Source organism: Hemicordylus capensis, chromosome 2, assembly GCF_027244095.1.
Source record: "Hemicordylus capensis ecotype Gifberg chromosome 2, rHemCap1.1.pri, whole genome shotgun sequence".
Taxonomy (NCBI): Eukaryota; Metazoa; Chordata; class Lepidosauria; order Squamata; family Cordylidae; genus Hemicordylus; species Hemicordylus capensis.
This window is the reverse complement of record NC_069658.1, coordinates 350142431-350163366: the sequence shown is the minus strand read 5'-3', so window position 1 is coordinate 350163366 and position 20936 is coordinate 350142431. Positions and strand designations below refer to the sequence as shown.

Here is a 20936-nt window from a genome sequence, read left to right as displayed (position 1 = left end):
AAAACCTAGAAACAGGTGGAAAGAATGAATATTAGATTCTAGTATCCAGATAGTGAGGTCATTCTCAGAATAAAAAAATGTGTTCTACCAGACTGTGTGTGCTCCCACACACGGTTGTGTGGAAGCAAGGTAGGAAAACCTGGATAGCTTTTCCTCCTACCTTGCTTCCACACAATCATTTCTACCCAGGTTTTCCTCTTACTTGCTTCCACACAACCAAAAATTAGGATTGCACACATTTCACAAACCCGGGTTGAACACAGTTTTTGATTGTGTGAATGACCTTAGTGAATCATTAAGGGAAGGCAGGGTAAGCTGCTCAGTTGTTTAAACTTTGATTAGGGGCTATTGTAATAGCTATAAAAAGCAAAAATGATATCTTTATTAAACACTTGGTTCTTCACCGAAGTGGAATTCCTGAACTGTTATGTAAAATTCTAACTTTATTTGCAGGTTCTGGTCCTCTGCCAGTTAACCAGCTAGCGTATTCATCAGTTAGACCTCCCTTAGGTCCACCTCAAGTTGGAAGTCCAGCCTCTAACCGGCCTTCAGCTTCCCCATCAGGTCCACCAGCAAGCATTGGATCCCATCCTGTACATAATTTAGTAGTTAAACAAGAAGGTAAATAATTAATTGATTTATTTTTAAAGAGAAGCTACTTTGGGAAGTAAAAATAGAAATCTGTAAGTGCGTAACTGGGATGATGGAAATTATTTGCATTCATGGTTACTATACTGGCACTAGTCACATGTGCCCTGTGGACTGCATGCCATTCACAGCTACATAGCTCATGTACTATCCAGACAAAGATGTTGAACCACATATATCTATTTTGGGTGGTTCCAGGTTGCTGACAGTCCTAGGACATGCCACCATGATGCTTTTCCTTCTTACCTGAATGGGAAGCAAAGGAAAGAGGGGGATATGGTGGCAGAGACAGCTGTTCCCATTCTCCCCTGAGCAAATGAAGGAAAAGAGCAGTTCTTCCTCATCCTTGCCTTAGGAGGTGGGAGAACGAGGAACTACCATGTTTCCCTCCCCTCCTTTGCTGAGAGGGACAAGCTGCTGCCAAGTCACATGGGACTCTGGGATGAAGCCCTTGGTTGAAGAAAGTTGTGGAAGGGATGGGGCTGTAGCTCAGTAGTAGAACATCTGTTCTATTTGCAGAAGGTCCCAAGTATGCGCGCACGGTACTTCTGGCCGAGGAGGGCAACGGGGTGGCAGGGAGGTATGCTGCCGCCCTGAATACTTTTAACAGCAGTGGGTACTGGTGGAGGGGAAAGTGGCGGGATGGGTAAGTGCACCCTCCCCCGCCCTTAAAGCGCCACCCGCGCCACCTTCGAACCGTCCAGCTGTGGTTCCGTGCACATACCTAATGGATGAAGAGGTGGAGTAGGAGAAGGTGGTGGGGTACGATTGTCCTCTCCATATTCACTGTGAGATCTTGGGGGTCAACTGTGGGCTGTTCATGAGGGTCTGACTTGGTCTACCTCTGATGTCAGCCCTGCATTAACTTATTACTTTGTGACCAATATTTCCCATATGGTTATAAAGATTGACAAAGCATAGTAGCTTCCAAAATTATCCTTCATGTGAAGACTCTCAAATGTTTCATTTTTAATAGTGAGCTTATTTTTATGTGTTATGAAACTATGTAGCATTTCTTCTAAAACAGCAACATTTTAATGTCTGAATTAATAGCAGCTTTATAGCTCGCAACAATGGGAAGACTAGGGAAGAGACTGACATAAATAATTCAGGAAGGACTCAGAAATAAGATGAAATTCACATTCTCATTTAAGAGACTTTTTCTCAGTTTCAAATATATAATGGTTCATGTTCTCTGTACTGGTTGCACTAAAACTTGTAAATTTTGAAGTTTGCAAACTTGTAAAGTTTGAAGTGGTTAGGAAATACATAATCTCAGTACTCATCCCACTGTTGTGGCTTTTAACCCAAGAAATATGCCAGTTCTTGATACTGCTCATGGGTTACATCAACAGTGAAAAATAATAAACAAACAAAATAGTTAGTATAATATTTCATTGGTATCCTACATATTATAACATGGTTAGGAAATAGAGTAGTCTGGATTTTGTTGTATCACACTCCCTGCTAATGTGGGGAAAGCGCACCTTTTAAGTTATGGCTCTTTCTTACTTAGCAGAGGGATATTTATTGTCGCTATTAATCACAACACAGCATCCCTCCAGTGGCTATTTGATGTCTCTTTTGTGTGTCTCAGTTTAACTCCTTTAGGACAGAGAACCAATTTTTTTTTTTTTTGCTGCTTTTGCTATGTGAACTGCTTTGAGAACAACTTTGTTGAAAAGTGGTTTACAAATGTTCTGTATTAATGAGGTGATATACCAAAGCCATCAGTTCAAGATGCTCATATGTTTCTGATGACACACAGCGGGGCACCTGTTACCCCTGAAAAAGTCTGACCTGGTTGCAATGGAGGTTTGATCTTTACTATCCCTCTACTCACAAGGGGAAAAAATGCATTTGTGGGTAGAACTCCATATAGCATTACAGTATCTGCTTTATCCATAAATCTCTGTTTGAAAGAGCCTGGTGATGCTTCTCCTTTTGAGACCAATTTGGTGAGCATGGTTCGCATTTTCAGAAACCCCTGGGAATGCTTCATTAATGCATATCTGATTTAGTAAGACACCAGCGATGTGTGCTTTCAAGAGAGTTCTGAATTGGAAGTTTTTCCACTACCCTAAATAGATTCTGATGTGATTTGGTTTGTATGTATAGTAAACAAAACTAAAAATGCTCCATGTTAACTTTATCCTGTGCTAGCAATTTTCCTACAGTTTCCTGATATCCCCTCCTCCCCTCTGCAGCCCCACACATATAATGTCATGCCATTGTCGAAGCTCCCCCTCAGTAGAAGTTTTTCAGGGAGCTTCAGTAGGGAGGAGGGAGGCAGTGAGAAAGGTTCTTGCATTGGTTTGCATTATGTCAGTGCTCAGTGGTAGACTGTGGATGCTAAAACAAATTAAAAACAATAACACAACAATTAACAATTTAAAAACATTTTAAAACAAGAATTAAACATTGTCCCCAGACCCCAGCTCAAGAAGACAAGCAGACTTAATATGGATGAAAAGGGCCACAACTTTATTAACTATTACACAGGCATGGCAGACTGGAACACCAGGTGATTAATCACCCTTAGAGAACAGTGCGGGCCAATAGAAGCAGGTCAGAACTCTGAAGTCCTAGCCATCACCCTACTGGGCGACACACCCTGGCTCGGGAATGGGCAGGTACGCCCCACTCAATTCCTTCAAAGCCAACCCCTCCTTCTGTAAGAGAGGATCTGGATACTTCTAGGCATTCGTCCACCCCGGACCGCGCAGCCCAAAGGTTGGAGAAGTCCTGAAGCAGGTTTCATGGCAATCATTTTCCCCGTGCCGCACAGGCCACAAAAGAGCGATTAACCAATCACCCTTTTACATATCCAAGGGTGCTCACCGATATTCTAACCCTCAAATTACCACCCTGCCCGCACTGCTACTGCCATTGTGGCCAACCTAACTTTAACTACGCACCCAGAACACAGAACGGAGTAGGCGAAAAAAAACCCCAACAGTGGCCAGTGCGTTGGGAGCAAAAAATTCCTACTTGGCCCCTTCAGGCGACCAGTCGCTAGACCCGCTCTGTACCGGGGAGGGAGGGAGGGAGGAAAGAGCTCCTTCTCCTGTGACTGCCTGGCCCCAACTGAAAAGAGAATGGGGCGGGGATCGGCCGATCCTGGCCGAAACCCCGCCCCTTGACCAAAAGGGCTAATCGGAACCCTTCTTGGGCCTCGTGCAGAGAAGGCTGGAACAAACTCCCTCCTCTCTGCACAAGGCCAAGGAGGGGGGGAGTTAAGTAATTAAAACCCCTAAATCAAGTTAAAATTTAAAAACCCTGAAAAGCCAGGCCAAACAAATACGTTTTAAGGGCCCTCCTGAAGGCCAACAGGGAACTCAAATTGCGGATTTCCGCAGGGAGCGCACTCCACAGCTCCGGAGCAGCCACAGAGAAGGCCCGCCTCCGAGTCGCCACCAGATGAGCCGGTGGCAACTGGAGACGAACCTCCTCAGATGACCTTAATGTGCGGTGGGGATCGCGCAGAAGAAGGCGCTCTCTAAGGTAACTTGGACCTAAGCCGTTCAGGGCTTTAAAGGTAATCATCAACACTTTGTATTTTGCCCGGAAACATATCGGCAGCCAGTGTAACTGTTTCAAAACAGTTGTAATATGGTCTCTCCGGGTTACCCCAGAGACCAATCTGGCTGCCGCATTCTGAACTAATTGAAGTTTCTGAACTACATACAAAGGCAGCCCCACGTAGAGCGCATTGCAATAGTCAAGCCGGGAGGTTACCAGCTGGTGCACCACTGTTTTAAGGTCATCCTCCTCAAGGAATGGACGCAGCTGTCGAATCAGCCGAAGCTGATAGAAAGCACTCCTGGCCATGGCCTCCACCTGAGACCAGGGTGAGGCCTGGGTCCAGGAGTACTCCCAAGCTGCGCACCTGCTTCTTCTGGGGGAGTGTAACCCCATCCAGCACAGGGAGAACTAACTCACTCCTCAGATTCTGAGCCCCCACCATGAGAACCTCCGTCTTGCATGGATTCAGCTTCAATTTGTTCTCCCTCATCCAGCGATGAGGCGACTCTGGGAACCAAATTCCTCATCCAGCCCATTACTGCCTGTAGTCAGGCATTTAAAGAGTGAGTGCCATTTCCTGAAGATGAAAAGGAGAAGTAGGTTTGGGTGTCATCAGCATACTGATAACACCCAGCACCAAATCTCCTGATGACAAGGTGTCATCAGGAGATTGGAATTTATGACAAGGTGTTAAGCCTTTCGCCGAGAGAGCCCCACTGTACAACTTTGACATCAGTTTTTAAAAACCTGGTGTCAATTCCTAAGCTGTCTTCCTCGAAATCAACACGACTGTCGATATCGACCACTGTTAGAAACCCAAAGGCTCCGTTGAAGTTGACACCAACATCGACACAGAGGCATTTTAAGTCAAAGGAAAAGCATTTGAGGTCAGATACCTGTTTGCCTTCTCCATAACCTAAGAAAGAGAAGGCCATCTCCATCTGGTTTACAAAGCTTGCCACCAAAATCCTCGGCACCAGCTTTCAAAATCAATCGACATCGATGAAGGAGATTTGATGGGCATCAGAAAAACTGCTCAACGTCGACTGGCTTTTGACACGGAGGCTGTTGACATCGAGGGCCCACTCTCTATCTCCAGCACACACTTCAGTCGACTCTTCGGCCCTGTCAGTGCTGGAAATCTCCATCAACATCAACACATCTTACATCGGCACCAACTGTGCAAGGTCCGATTTCTACTTTGCATACTCCAGTGTTGTCTGCATCGAGATTGATGACTCCACGATGGCAGGCTCTGATACAGACGTTTGATGTCAAAGAAGGCAGGGAGACGTTATTGGATCCAACCACTGCCCACACCTTGTTCTCCATATTAGATTCTGAAACGAGCACTCCTTTGACATTGACATTCAAAGGTTTCCCTCCAGAGCAACACACTCCAATACCGTGTGCTCTGTCTGCTGTGCATTTGGCAGGCCCATCTTTGTGGCATTCATGTGGGTTTGTACATTTGTCGGCTGAAGAGGCGACTCTGGGAACCAAATTCCTTGGCTTAACTTATAATTTTCAAGAAGATCAGCCCTGGAGAAGCTCGCAGCCAAAGTCTCTTGCCTCTGGCACCCGCAGTAACTCCAGTTGAGACTATCCAGTCTCTAGCGGGAGGTTTTTTAGTTACAACACAAACGGTCACCTGGCCACCTGTAAAGTACTTGGTGAATATGACTACTCAGACTATGTTCAAAGGCACTGATATGGAGTCTCAGACCTTACCAACACCACAACAAAAGGTTACCATTGAAACTCAGAAGTATCACCACCATCACCTACACACTCACCTTCTGAGCATCATGGTTCTTCAGACTTTGAGTCTAACCCTGATGAATCAGAGGATTTAGCCCATCCTCCTAACGATTTACCTCCGGCCACACATGTTACGCGTAATGAAGAAATGAATGCTTATCACCATTTCATCAGGGAGATGACTGCAGCTCTGGGACTTGACCTCAAGTCTGAGCTAGCTGCTATAGAGGACCCTGTTTACAATTTCATGATAAAATCTCAGTCGTCTCAACCTGTGGTGCTTCCAGTCGTCCTGATCATTTCTAGGGCTGCAAAATGTGCATACTTCAATCCACACTTCTAAATGACTAGAAAGTTTGTATCAGATACAGGTGAAGAGATAATGAGTACCTTCTAAAGCATCCGTCTCAAAACTCGCTGGTCATTGACTGTGCTACCTCTTCTAAGAGAGGTCATCGTCACACTACACCTGCAGACAAAGAAGGAAGGAAGATGGATATTTTGGGGAGAAAAATCTACTCCACCTCATGCCTATCCATAAAAATAGCAAATTATTCGGCTTGCACTGCAAAATGTAACCATGGCATATGGGCGGCACTTCAAAATGATCTGTATGTCCTCTCCCCAGAAGAGTTTAAGACAAAATTCCAGCAAACATTGAACAAATCAGCAGCACTTATTTGCTAGCAGTTGAGTACTGCAAAACACCTGGCAGAGTTGGAATCACGTTCCTTGGCTGCTACAATCTCCCTGCAAAGGCACTCCTGGCTTCACTCTACCAATCTACAGGGAAACATGAAAGACAAAATAGAAGGCTTACCTTTCGACGGTAAGTGTCTCTTCAGCGAGGGCACAGACTCCACCATGGAGAAAATGAAAAAAATCAAAATATATTGCCAAAACTTTCACCACATCTACATCTACTTCATCCTACAGCTCCAAATATCATGCTTACCTGAGACAGAAATCTACATTCAGATAACAAAAGCGTCATGATTTTAGGAAGCAATACCAGCCTTATCACAAACTTCCTTTTCACAGCAAGGGGAAGTCAAGTCAACCCCAGCGTACAAAGCAGACTGAGCTGAGAGCAGCCCGGCTGGGCGGGCAGCAGAGCGCCCCCAGGGTATTTACGAAATGTATGGCTGCAGTGGTAGCTTACCTGTGGACCAAAAGTATATCGGTCTATCCTTACCTGATCAACTGGCTTCTGACTTCCAAAGACAAAGAGTTAGGTTCTCAGATGAAATATGTACTATCACTCCTCCAAGGCTTGGGGATCCAAGTCAATTGGAAAGATTTCAAGCTGGAGCCAGTTAGTGTAATCAACTACATTAGAGCAGTTCTAGACACAGAAACCAGGAAGGTGTACTTACCTCAGGAACGCTCCCAGTGCATCAGACCTGGTTCTCCACTTCCAGCAGCATCCATCTCAACCAGCCCAACTCATTCAAAGATTCCTAGGTCTGATGGCATCCTGCAACACAGTGGTGCGATGTGCCCGGTTAAAGATGCAAAAGTTTCAACTTTGGTTTTTGTCGGTCTTCTGCCCGAATATGGATTGTCAAGACCTACGCCTAGTGATCCCAGATCAAATTTTATGCTCACTTATCTGGTGGTCGATGGGCAGAAATCTGTTGGAAGGGGTTCCTTTTCAAATGATGACTCGTTCTATCTGGCTAACAGATGCCTCGCTAGGCTGGGGGCCCCACTGTGCACATCAGATACAAGGCAAGTAGACCCTTTGACAAAAACAATTACATATCAATTTCCTGGAGCTTCTGGCTATCTTCAAAGGAATGAAAGCCTTCCTAACACTTCTACAGGAAAAAAATTGTACAGGTGCAGTTAGACAATACCACGACCCTGGCCTACATCAACCGTTGGGGAGGGGCATTATCTCAGAATCTTTGTGCACTCAGCCTACAACTATGGCATTGGTGCATCTGGCATCAAGTCTATCTGATGGCCATTCACATAAAGGGCCTAGGCAACATCCTGGCAGGTGACCTAAGTCAAGTTTTACTACAGCAACAGCATGGATGGGAAATCAAGACAAAATACATTACACCTCTCTTCACATGTTGGATATGGCAGACTATAGATCTCTTTGCTACCTCAGAACACAAAGTGCACTCATTTCTGCTCCAGGGCAGGACACGATCCACGATCACTGGGGGACTCATTCCAGCTGGACTGGCAGCAGGAGATCCCGTATATGTTTCCGCCTTGACCACTGATCAGCCAAGTGGTTGCCCACCTTCTGACAGCTCCTAAATGGTGTATCCTGGTGACTCCATGGTGGCCAAGACAACCATGGTTTCCACAGGTACTCAAACTCTCAAGGAACCAATGCCAAGGACTACCACAAGAGGTAGATCTCCTAACACTAGACAATAACAGTGTACTGCATCCAGACGTTCTCACACTCGGACCCTAACAGCATGGTGAATCGGCTTTTGAGTAACATCCTTCTTAACCAAAGGAAGTCTTCCACCAGATGTAATTACAGGGGCAAATGGCTCCTCTTCAAATTCTATGCAAGGAGGCATGGTTTTCAACCTGACCAGGCCACGATCAGGGATGTGTTCCTCTACCTAACTGATCTAAAATTGCAAGGATTGGCTAATGTGTCTCTAAAGGTGCATCTAGCAGCACTATCTTCAAAACATCCGGGCTATGATGGAAAGACTCTCAGAGAGTAAAGCTTTCCTGAAAGGCCTTAAGAATTTGTATCCACCTGTTCATGCACCCGTCAAACCATGGAGCATATCCTTGGTCCTTCAACTTCGACAGAGGATCCATTTGAACCTATGCCTCCATCAAACTAGTAACTTTGAAAACTGCCTTCTTACAGGCCATAACTATGGCTAAATGTCTAAGTGAATTGACAGCTTTGAAGATAGATTCGCCATATATCAGAATTTATCCAGGTAAAGTGCTAATGCGTATGGACATGGACCTTCTACCCAAGGTGGTGTCCAATTTCCACCTCAACCAGGACATTGTTCTCCTTACATTCTTCAGGGATCTATCTACCCCTTTAGAATGTGCAATGCACTCCTTGGATGTGCAGAGGACACTCTTATATTACTTGGATCGCACCAAGGACTTTAGGTTCACTAAGCATCTGTTTGTACCATTCAAAAGCTCTGTAAGAGGCTCCTGTATTTCCAGACAAAGAATGTCCAGATGGCTAGTGGAACTCATCCTGCTGAGGCAATCAAGGCCCACTCTACCGTGCCTGTGCTTCTTCATCTGCACAGTTATTGGGGGTAGCCTTCATAGACATCTGTAAAGCAGCAACTTGGTTCACTGAGTTGCCTTTGGTCAAACATTACGCCATAGATGTGTGCTCTGCTGCCAAGGTGAGCTTCGGGACAAGTATTTTGAAGCAGGTGTTACAATAGCTACTACTGCACCATCCTGCATAGGGAGCTAGATAAACACCCATTCTTATAGATGTCTATCCAGATAAACAGGTTACTCACCTGTAACTATTGATCTGGTAGAGATCTGTCAATATCCATAAGACCCTTCCGGACCACCCCTCTGTGGTAGTGCTACACTATGTGTGTACTGAATGTGCAAGCTATTCTCCTTCAATGATGAACTCATCTGGTTCTGGATGATTGTCCTCCATGGCAGTCGTCCAAGAACTGAAGAACATGGTGCCCGGCCCTCCTTTAAATAACAGACTGAAGGAGTGGGGGCAGGGCTCGATCGCCTTGATGAGCTGCAGCATGCTACCACGAGGGTTCTGCGCAGGCGCATTACCCATTCTTATTTATATTGACGGATCTCTACCAGATCAGTAGTTACAGGTGAGCAACCTGTTTATTTGATAGTGATCCATAAACTAAAAATTTATTCTATGTTTTGTTTTTGCTTTCACTTGTAGTTTGTGCTGGAATAAGAATTTTAGCTTTGCCTGTGCAAGTCAAATCAAAAGTAATGATTATGTGTAGTTTGGGTTTTATTTTACCCTTCTTTTTACAGATCTCTATGGCTGCATGTGAGACTTCATCCCTTCCTAGCGAATTGCCTAACTTTCCTGATATTGTATTGATATCCATTCATTATGGATTGGATTCATTTGTCATCCCCTGGATGGATTTATTCATTCATTCATCCATTTATTATGTTGCATTGTTTCATAACATTAATTAGTACTATACCACCCCTATAAAACTACTGTAAAACCAAAGTTTAGGTCTGATATAGTTACTCCAACTGTTTGAATATGGAAATCAGGTGATTGATCCTACCACCTCAGATGTGTATTGACTCTTGGGCTCGGATGTTGCTGATTTAGTTTAAGGAGCAGGGAAAACCCTTTTATTTCAATCATTTGGTATAATACAGAAATAAAACTTTAAGTGAACTGAAAGTACCAGATATTTGTCACAAGTTAAAATGCATCATTTTCTGCACAATAGGCAATATAATTTCCCAGACAAATGTTCCAACAATTATTGCAGCAAGTAATGATAAGGTATGCCCATTTGGCATAAATACTGCATTTGAAAAACAGTAAGCCAGACTGATCAGAAGGATCTGGAGAGAAGAAAAGGCCATCTTTTGCTTTCAAAATAGGTCAGAGTAATGAAATCCTGGCTGTGTATTCAGTTTTGCTTAAGCAGCTTTGCTTCTCATAAGTAGCTGTCCTTTAGCCTGATGACTTAAGCTTGATGAGTGCTGTTTAAAAGTGCAAAAAACCTTGTGCACTGGATTTGTAGGATACTTATTAATAGACTATAGCAGTTACTTCTGCCCTTTTTAAATGGGACAGTCAGTGGGTAGCCACCAATTTTACAAAGCCATGCTTTTCAGAATAAATAGGTTTATCTACCAGGAAACATAATTGAAAAGAGTATTGGTCAAAAATTACTCTAACAAGTAGCTTCCACTGAATGATACAGTGCAAAACTGCCCTCGGGAATTAAGAATATTTTATTATTTGAGTAGAGAAAATTTTCATGTAAAGTGCATGAAGGATGCCTTCAAAACTGAGAATATTTCTCCATAATGGGGTTTATTTTTGTGATCTGATATGCTGTTGCTCGTTTCAAGCCTTTTGTTTCTTAACAGATTACTTTATTAGCAGGTGATGCTACATACACTGCCAGTGATGGATCAATGGTCCAGAACAATTATGATACAATAGAAGGAGGTGGCTTCTTGGGTAAGAAAAGCTTATGAACCACTTTAGCAAAAGGCTGTACTCTTGCTTAAAAGTAAAATAATTGGGAAGTTAACTGAAGTAAGCATCAGTCATCTTTCAAATACCCTGATCCTAAGCAGGTGTGCCCACAGTATGTCCCTACATAGTCATCATTAATAGATGAGCTTTGTGGGGGTGGGTTTAAACCCATGATTTATCCCATGTAGCTAGGAGTTTTATTTCCCAGTACTAGATCCTTGGCCAAAGATTGGACCCTTATTTATTTTTATTTATAACCTCACAATGAGAATATGGTTAGAATGCTTGGACCTCTGTGTAGGGAAAACTCCAAATGACTACTTTAAGGAAATTGTTAGCTATTTGTGTAAAAACAAACTGTAGACTGAAACTGACTACTGTAGTGTATTAACTTCTGCAGAACTGAAGTCACTAGACGCCAACCAATCAAAACCCTTGTGAAATATGACTGCTAGAATAATAGGAACGGAATTTTTTTTCTTGATTGACATTTTAATCAAAATATTCTGAGTATATTTTAGAGTCACAAGATTCCATTTACAATGTAAGTTGTAATGAAATTGCTGCTGCTGTTGACCCATCCTAAGTGTACAATTCTGGCATAGCAAGCCTTAGGATTGAACTGTAAAACTAGAATTGTAGAGTCATTTGAATAAGTGTCTGACTTAAATTTAAAAAGTGTGTATGCTGTATTGGTTATCCCTTGAGCTAGAACTTCTATGTCTACTTGAAAAATAAGTTGCACTCAAATGAGTAAAGAGAAATGTCTTTGACTGGATTTTTAGCCTTATTACTGCTTGTCTATTAATACCTGTGTTCTTTTTATATATATAATATAGCAACCATGCATACTCCTGCTCCTCAGAACCTTAAAACAAACAGACATGTTGGAAGTTCTTATCCCAGCTTGCCACCAGGCTATCAAAATACATCTCCACCTGGAGCACCAAGAATGCAGTCCCCAGGGTTGCAGTATCCAGGTGGACCACAACAGTTCCCTTTGGTAAACCTTTTTAAAAAACACCTTATAATATGTTGACTTGGCTATGTAATTGTTGTCTTGCAAGTCTATAGATCTTATAACAACACTTTTTAAAATCATATTTATATACCAACTGATATGCGGTGTACGTAACTTAAAATCCAACAAAAATAAGAATAGAATAGAATAAAACAGTTTAAGAGAATAAAAACAATTATTAAAACTACAGTTTTAATTTTGACTAAAAGCCTGGGGAAAAAACAGGAGTGTCTTGAGGGTTTTTTAAAAGCAGCCAGAGATGGAGAAATTAATTTGTGAGCTCCTATTTCTTACTGCTGTTGCTGCTCAGTTCCTGGCACCAACTGTTAGTTGCTGTAATTACTATCGAAGTTGCGCCCAATGGGTTTCAGTGTCTGTGAGACAGGCAAAGAGATGTAGGTGTGAAGTGGGGGAACAGATAATGGGTATGGAGTAGCATTCAAGTGACTAGGAGGGATATGATAACGAAGTTTAGAAAAAACTTGGATGAAGGACTTGGAAGAAGAATAGATTCCTCTAGAATTTAGGGGCAACATCACACAAGGCTTGAGGGTGGAAAGAGATGAAGGAGCTTGTGTCTTATATTTGGAGTGAGTTTGCTGCTGATTTTGTTTTTAAGTTGCTTGAAACTGCATTGGAGAAAAAGCAGAGTACGTATTTTTAACATAAATAGTAGCAAATGGGTGAGTTGTTTAGTGAGAGGTATAAATGGGTACAGCAAAGGAGAAACTTGATAGTGTGGAAGCTTGAAAATGACAGAAAGCTAGTAGAGAAACTTAGAGTGATGATGTCAGTGACAAGTGCGTTTTGCAGAGGCATTCTAGGCAGACTAAAAAGGAGAAATAGAGCAAGAAAGGACTTAAAGTAGTTTGTCTAAATTAAGAGCAGACTGGAAAGAAGTCTAGAAGTAGGTGCAGAGAACAAAAGCTGCCTCTTGGCAAGACTGAAAATGAAGCAGTAGTGAAGAGTTAACAGGTGCTTGGATGAGTTAAGGATGTTGCCAAAGCTGCAAAATGGGAAAGCTGATACTTCACTGAAGATTGTTGCTGACCTGTTTGCTGTATGAATCTAGTGAGTGTGGTAGAGTTGGTTTTAGCTGTAGAAGTCCAAGTTCAAATTGCTGCTCAGCTATGCAGCTTGTGAAGTGACCTTGGGCAAGTTGTTATCTGAGTGGTTCTGTTAATCAAGTTTTATAAACAGATAGTGACATTTTCTTGGGCCTTTGAGATTGTGTGGGACAAAACTTGAATGTGTGCTTGCTTACATACTGTCTTGTACTTGAACTTTTAATACCTCAAGGGGCTGGGAATTTGAGGACATCGTTAGTGTTGTGTGTGTCTTTTCCCAGTCAAGCAAATGAACGCTCTGACTAGTACTAAACAATGTGGCCTGCATGGTGGGTTGCATTTTAAAAATGCCCCTTTGCTGTGCAGTACATGCCAATGAGTTGGTGAGGAATCTTGATGAAAAGGCATGACAATATTAATGATAAAACTCAGTGGAATGCTAACTGCAAAATAATAAATTGAACAGCTGAAGATGGGTATTAAAGGCATTTATTTATTTTATCAAATTTGCCTCAGTATATTGATCTCCATTACAATAGCTGATAAATCTTTGAAAGGTAGCTGGTACAAATTAGTAACCTCCTTATTTAACAACAATTTATCCCCTGTTTAAACTTAGAACTAAGGGGCGGTCACATCAGATGAGCATGAGTGAAAATGAGGAGAGGTGATATTGTTTACCTGTGTCTGACTAAACATTTGTGTGTGTCTGCAATCCTTCACTTCATGGCAGATAACTCTGCTTGTCATGCTGTTTCCATTATTCATTTATTATAGTCTTTCCACAGTGGTGGTGGTGGTTTGGTTTTTGTTTTAGTGTGTGAACTTGGGGTCAAAACAGCTATGCTCCCTCCTTGGAATGAATTTCTCTCTTCTGCTTTACTTGTGGTCAATGGGCATGTGCTGGATATGAGCCACAGTTAGGGCTAATAGGCTCTCCACATAGTTAGGCTTTGTAAATTGGGTTCAAAATGACCTCATGGCCCTTTCTCAGCTTCTTAACTGTGACAGGAGAAGCCCTTTTATGTCTACATTGGCTTTGCTGCCAACAGTGTACCAGACTACTTTGCATTCCACTTACACTAGAATGTATTAACCAGAGTGTAAGTGGTCTGTGAATCAACATCCGTTTACTAGTCATTTAAATACTAAAGGCACCAGGTCTCTGTGAATGGATTTTGGGTGTATCATACAAATGGGCTAACTTCTGTAATTTCATTTTTGTTAGCCTTCCTTGGGAGCTAATGCCTTAGCTTCGTCTGTGGCTGGACTCAGTCTTCAGCCAGAAGGATTAAGACCTATCAATCTTCTTCAAGAGAGAAATATTCTTCCTGCAACACCCTTGCAGGCACCATTTCCAAATTTACATGAAGATATCCAGAGGCTCAACTGTAATCCAGAGTAAGGTTACATTTTATATAATTTTTCGTAGAACAGATTCTCCTCTGTGTTTGTGTATTACTGTATTGATTCATATAGATGCCATCATAATGTTCATTAAACAAAATTTAAGAATAGGTCTCTTCAACTTCATATGTCCTGTGATTGTGTATTTAAAAATGGTTACATTCTTTCTGATCTTAGCAAAAGAACTAGTGGTTTTTCGGAAAAATGGGTCGAACAAATAAAGAATTCTTCCACAAATTTAATCCTATTGACTACATTAGTTTTGTTGTTTATATACCCCATATCAGTGTCATCACTACTGTGACAATTGTTGGCATGAATTGATTAAATGGAGGGTAGAAGTTAAATTTTGTTGTGTCTTCCATGTTGAATTTTTCCATCTAAACCAACTTAGCACCACACTTTTGTCCTAGTCAGCCTCTATATGTCTTGAGGGGGAAAATAAGCCTCCAAATGCTTAACAAATAAAAAGGAAAGAACCAGGGGCATAGCTAGGGGAGAGGAGGCATGTGTTCGCCCCTCTCCCCGGCAGCCCCTTTAGAATGAGGGAGATAATGAAGAAAAAAGGAGTGGAGTTGGAGGGCCCTCAGGAGCTGGGGGGGCCCAGGTTCTTTGAACCCATCTGCTCAATTGTAGCTACACCCCTGCAATGAAAAACTTAATTGGTGTAATTGTCAGCCATTGTGTGGCCCCAGCAAGCTAAAAGTCAGCAAGACTTCATGGTCTCAAAATCTCCCAACACACAGGAAGGAATTAGAAATTCTATGGCTGTTGCACTGCCCCACTCCACTCCCAGGAGCATCAGTCAATAGACATGGAACCCAACAGCATGGTCCATGTTTGAGGGCTGGTCTACCCATGACATTTATCATTTGAAGGCTACCATAAACTGTTTCCACATAGTAAGGATGTTTTCACAATGGTTAACGGGGTAGGGCAGACATCTTACCTGATTACAGGAGCTGTGTGCACTGCTGATTTCCAGGCATGTGTGAGTTAAAAGCTAGGTCGGGGCAAGAGACTGTGTGGTAGGCAGGCACAGGTTTCAACAGCATTTCCTCCTACTTTGGTAATATGCTAGGTAGGAATACACTGGTGGAACCTGTGCCCACCTCCCACACATTCACCTTCCCCTCGTCCGACCTAACTTTTAACTTGCACACAACAAAAAATTGGGAGCACGCATAGCTCCTGTAGCTGGGTAGGGTGCTTTTTCTGCCCAGTTAACAATCATGAGAACAGCCCTAGTGAGTGCTCCACATAGCAGCTATAATGTCTAAAGAGACTTGCCACGTGGATTGCCCCTTTCAAATAGAAGCTTAATCAGCTGCTGCTGTCAGGACACTCTGAGACTGTGGTAGTCCAGCCTTTCTGTAGTGGGTTAATGCAGAAGTTGATGTTTGTTTTATTATTTATTTTTATTCAATTTCTATACTGACCTTCCAAAAATGGCTCAGGGTGGTTTACATCTAAGTAAAAACAATTAAAATCAATTAACAATTAAAATCAAAACTATGAAAACAGAATAAAACTAACAGTTAAAACACTTAAACAGTTAAACTCTGGAGAACCACGCCGAATACTTACAGCAGAATTAAACAATTTACAACAAATTAAAAACCCTGGAAGGTCAGGCCGAACAGATAGGTTTTAAGGGTTCTCCTGAAGGCCAGCAGTGAACTCAGGTTATGGATTTTTACCAGGAGTGCATTCCACAGTCCTAGGGCAGCTACAGAGAAGGCCCGCCTCTGAGTCGCCACCAGACAAACTGACGGTAACTCAGATGACCTTGATGTGCGTTGAGGATCGTGTAGAAGAATGTGCTCTCTAAGAGCAAGTTCAGTGTGTCCATGTGACTTTTTCTTGAGACACCATTATCTATACTTGAATTTTGCATTTGTTAATGGTTGTCATGTAGTTTGTCAAAGTATTAAACTAAGTTTGAGTTTTCCATAAGAACAGCCCTGCTGGATCAGGCCTATGGCCCATCTAGTCCAGCATCTTGTTTCACACAGTGGCCCACCAGATGCCTCTGGGAAGCCCACAGACAAGAGCTGAGGGCACACCCTCTCTCCTGCTGTTACTCCCTTGCAACTGGTACTCAGAGGCACCTTGCCTCTGAGGCTGGCCTATTGCCCTCCGACTAGTAGCCGTTGGATAGACCTTTCTTCCATGAGGTTATCCAAACCCCTCTTAAATCATCCAGGTAGTTGGCTGTCACCACATCTTGTGGCAGAGAATCCCACAAGTTGATTATGCGTTGTGTGAAAAAGTACTTTTGTTTGTTGGTCCTAGACCTCTTGGCAATTAATTTCATGGAGTGACCCCTGGTTCTAGTGTTGTGTGAGAGGGAAAAGAATTTCTTTCTCCACTTTCTCCACACTATGCATGATTTTATAGACCTCTATCATGTCTCCCCGCAGTCGTCTTTTTTTCTAAACTAAAAAGCCCCAGGTGTTGTAGTCTTGCCTCATAATAAAGGTGCTCTAGGCCCCTGATCATCTTAGTTGCCCTCTTCTGCACCTTTTCCAGTTCTGCAACGTCCTTATTTAGATGTGGTGACCAGAATTGTACGCAGTACTCCAGGTGTGGCTGCACCATAATTTTGTATAAGGGCATTATAATATAAGCAGTGTTATTTTCTCTATAGAACAGAGCAGTGGCCTCCTTTGGATAAAACTGGAGAGAGAAGTCTAGAAAATGATGCAGTATACAGGTCAGGAAGGAAGGATGTACACAGCTGTTGGTGACTTTAACCCTTTGTTCCTCATAGGCTGTTCCGATGTACCTTGACTAACATTCCTCAAACTCAGGCCTTACTGAACAAAGCCAAACTTCCTTTGGGACTCCTGCTTCATCCTTTCAAAGACTTATCGGTACGATGCATTACTTCCAAGTACTGGGGTGCTGACTTGCAAAATAAGGCACCTCCCTCAAAGTATGAAGTGTGTTTCAGTTCTTCTAAAGTGAAACTGACATTTCGCATAAGATGACATTTCAGTGTTCCACTTGCAGCAGCTGGCTTAATGGAGATGTTTCTGCTTTTACAGGTGAAACTCGAAAAATTAGAATATCGTGCAAAAGTTCATTAATTTCAGTAATGCAAATTAAAAGGTGAAACTGATATATGAGATAGACGCATTACATGCAAAGCGAGGTAAGTCAAGCCTTAATTTGTTATAATTGTGATGATCATGGAGTACACCTTATGAGAACCCCAAATCCACAATCCCAGAAAATTAGAATATTACATGAAACCAATAAAACAAGGATTGTAAATAGAACAATATCGGACCTCTGAAAAGTATAAGCATGCATATGTATTCAGTACTTGGTTTGGGCCCCTTTTGCAGCAATTACTGCCTCAATGCGGCGTGGCATGGATGCTATCAGCCTGTGGCACTGATGAGGTGTTATGGAAGACCAGGATGCTTCAATAGCGGCCTTCAGCTCTTCTGCATTGTTTGGTCTCATGTCTCTCATCCTTCTCTTGGCAATGCCCCATAGATTCTCTATGGGGTTCAGGTCAGGCGAGTTTGCTGGCCAATCAAGCACAGTAATCCCATGGTCATTGAACCAGGTTTTGGTACTTTTGGCAGTGTGGGCAGGTGCCAAGTCCTGCTGGAAAATGAAGTCAGCATCCCCATACAGCTCGTCTGCGGAAGGAAGCATGAAGTGCTCCAAAATCTCCTGATAGACGGCTGCGTTGACCCTGGACTTAATGAAGCACAGTGGACCAACACCAGCAGATGACGTGGCTCCCCAAATCAACACAGACTGTGGAAACTTCACACTGGACTTCAAGCATCTTGCATTGTGTTCCTCTCCATTCTTCCTCCAGACTCTGGGTCCTTGGTTTCCAAATGAGATGCAAAAGTTGCTCTCATCAGAAAAGAGGACTTTGGACCACTGAGCAACAGACCAGTTCTTTTTTTCTTGAGCCCAGGTAAGACGCTTCTGACGTTGTTTGTTGTTCAGGAGCGGCTTGACAAGAGGAATACGACATTTGAAGCCCATGTCCAGGATCCGTCTGTGTGTGGTGGCTCTTGATGCACTAACTCCAGCCTCAGTCCACTCCTTGTGAAAGTCCCCAACACTTTTGAATGGCCTTTTCCTGACAATCCTCTCCAGGCTGCGGTCATCCCTGCTGCTTGTGCACCTTTTTCTTCCACACTTTTCCCTTCCACATAACTTTCTATTGATGTGCTTTGATACAGCACTTTGGGAACATCCAACTTCTTTTGCAATTACCTTTTGAGGCTTTCCCTCCTTATGGAGGGTGTCAATGATGGTTTTCTGCACAACTGTCAAGTCAGCAGTCTTTCCCATGATTGTGATTCCTAATGAACCAGACTGAGAGACCATTTAAAGGCTCAGGAACCCTCTGCAGGTGTTATGGATTGATTAGCTGATTGGAGTGGGATACCTGGAGCCTAGACTGTTGAACCTTTTCACAATATTCTAATTTTCTGGGATTGTGGATTTGGGGTTCTCATGAGCTGTACGCCATGATCATCACAATTATAACAAATTAAGGCTTGACTTATCTCGCTTTGCATGTAATGCGTCTATCTTATATATCAGTTTCACCTTTTAATTTGCATTACTGAAAATAATGAACTTTTGCACAATATTCTAATTTTTCGAGTTTCACCTGTAGATACTTGATCTACATCCTTGTGGTGATAACTTTGTATACTTCTCAAACTATATTGAAACTATGTGTATACTTCAAAATGTGTATGATGTTTGGTTTATCTTATCAGGCATTCAACTGCTAGTCTTTAAATCAAAGTGTGGTGCATATACCATCAAAATCTGCCTTTCTCTGAATTGAATCTTCTGTAATGGTTGCTATTTGCAAATAAGCAGAGGGTTTCTAGGCTAGGGAATAACTACTTGATTCTAGTGGGAAATACTTACAGCATCAGTGTTATAAATCTAGACAGTTATTGTAGCCTGTCCTTATAATGGATTCCTTTTTTTTTTTTAACATGAATGCCTCTTCGAATGTGACTTGCAAGTTGCATCCAAAAGACAGCAAATATTGCAATATATGCTGCCAAGTAGGTTAGCACCCACATCTGATCAGCACTTCCACCTGTTCAAGTTCTTTAGAGATGTATTATAAATGCAGAGTATTCCCTTTCTGCTTTCTAGTGGAAGAAGTGCATTAGTCATAATTTAAGGATGAATTTTTTATGCTCTGTTTTCATTTCATATATTGCCTTGGTAGTACCCTTGTATACAAAGTAGGAGTGTGCACAAAAAGCATTTTGTGTTATATTCGGAGTTCGGAATGGAACACAAATTGCGCAAAACGTTGTCAGAACAACCGAGCAATCTATATCCACCAGTTAGACACCCAGGAGAGAAATGGAGCTTGTCTCTGGTGCTTGGAGTGCTGACAGAACACCCTTTTGAGCCATGGCTACTGCGTCATTGAAACTGACAACCTTAAAGATGCTATTCTTAGTGGCAATAACCATGGCGCGGAGAGTCAGTGAGCTTAAAGCACTCCGGATAGATGAGCCATATACCAAATTTTTCGGAGACCTCATTCTTATGCACTTGGCTCCTGACTTCAGACCGAAGATTGTCTCCGACTTCCACCTAAATATAGATATTGTCTTGCCAACCTTCTTTAGAGATCCAGTGATGCCTTTGGAGAAGGCAGTGCATTCTCTAGATGTGAGGAGAGCACTCCTTTACTATCTAAAGGCAACTCATCACATCCGGAGGATGAGATTCCTTTTCATATGTGAAAAAGGCCTACATAAGAGTCAGTCTCCCACTCGCCAGAAGCTGGCGTATTGGTTAGTAGAATTGATAAAGATGGCCTATGAGCTGCAAAAAGTCACACTGCCATCGACGATACGGGCCCACTCCACCAGGGCATATGCCACTTCGGCAGCACACCTGGCGGGCATCAAATCCCAGGACATGTGTTTGGCAGCTATGTGGGCATCGCACCAGACTTTCATCAAACGTTACACCTTGGACATTAGGATGGCAGCAGCGGCAGAGTTTGGATGGGCAGTTCTGCCGTAGCTTGCTGCTCCCACCACCAGATGGACAGCTCATGATTCACCCAGTCATTATGGATGTATGGAACCACTATCCAGATAAACAGGTTGCTTACCTGTAACAGATGATCTGGTAGTGGTTCCATACATTCATAAGACCCACCCGTCCATCCCCGCTGCAGACAGAGGACAAGCTACGTCAAGGTCTACATCTACGGTCAATTTCATAGGACCAGACAGCTGCAAAGTCTATCTCCCAAGTCCAGTTGAACACAGTG

The 20936-nt window shown here is 42.7% G+C and overlaps 1 protein-coding gene across 2 annotated transcripts in view; it reads left to right on the top strand.

Annotated features, from left to right (window-relative positions):
* SEC24A (SEC24 homolog A, COPII coat complex component) overlaps positions 1-20936 on the top strand; it is a 57498-nt gene that overhangs the window by 10858 nt on the left and 25704 nt on the right. The window contains exons 3-7 of one of the 2 annotated variants that reach the window (XM_053298701.1): positions 454-621; positions 11042-11119; positions 11977-12140; positions 14454-14626; positions 17406-17508. In XM_053298701.1, the coding sequence (XP_053154676.1) occupies positions 454-621; positions 11042-11119; positions 11977-12140; positions 14454-14626; positions 17406-17508 (686 nt within the window). Of the gene's footprint in view, positions 1-453; positions 622-11038; positions 11120-11976; positions 12141-14453; positions 14627-17405; positions 17509-20936 lie in introns of both variants that reach the window. The other variant, XM_053298700.1, reaches the window with a different exon arrangement.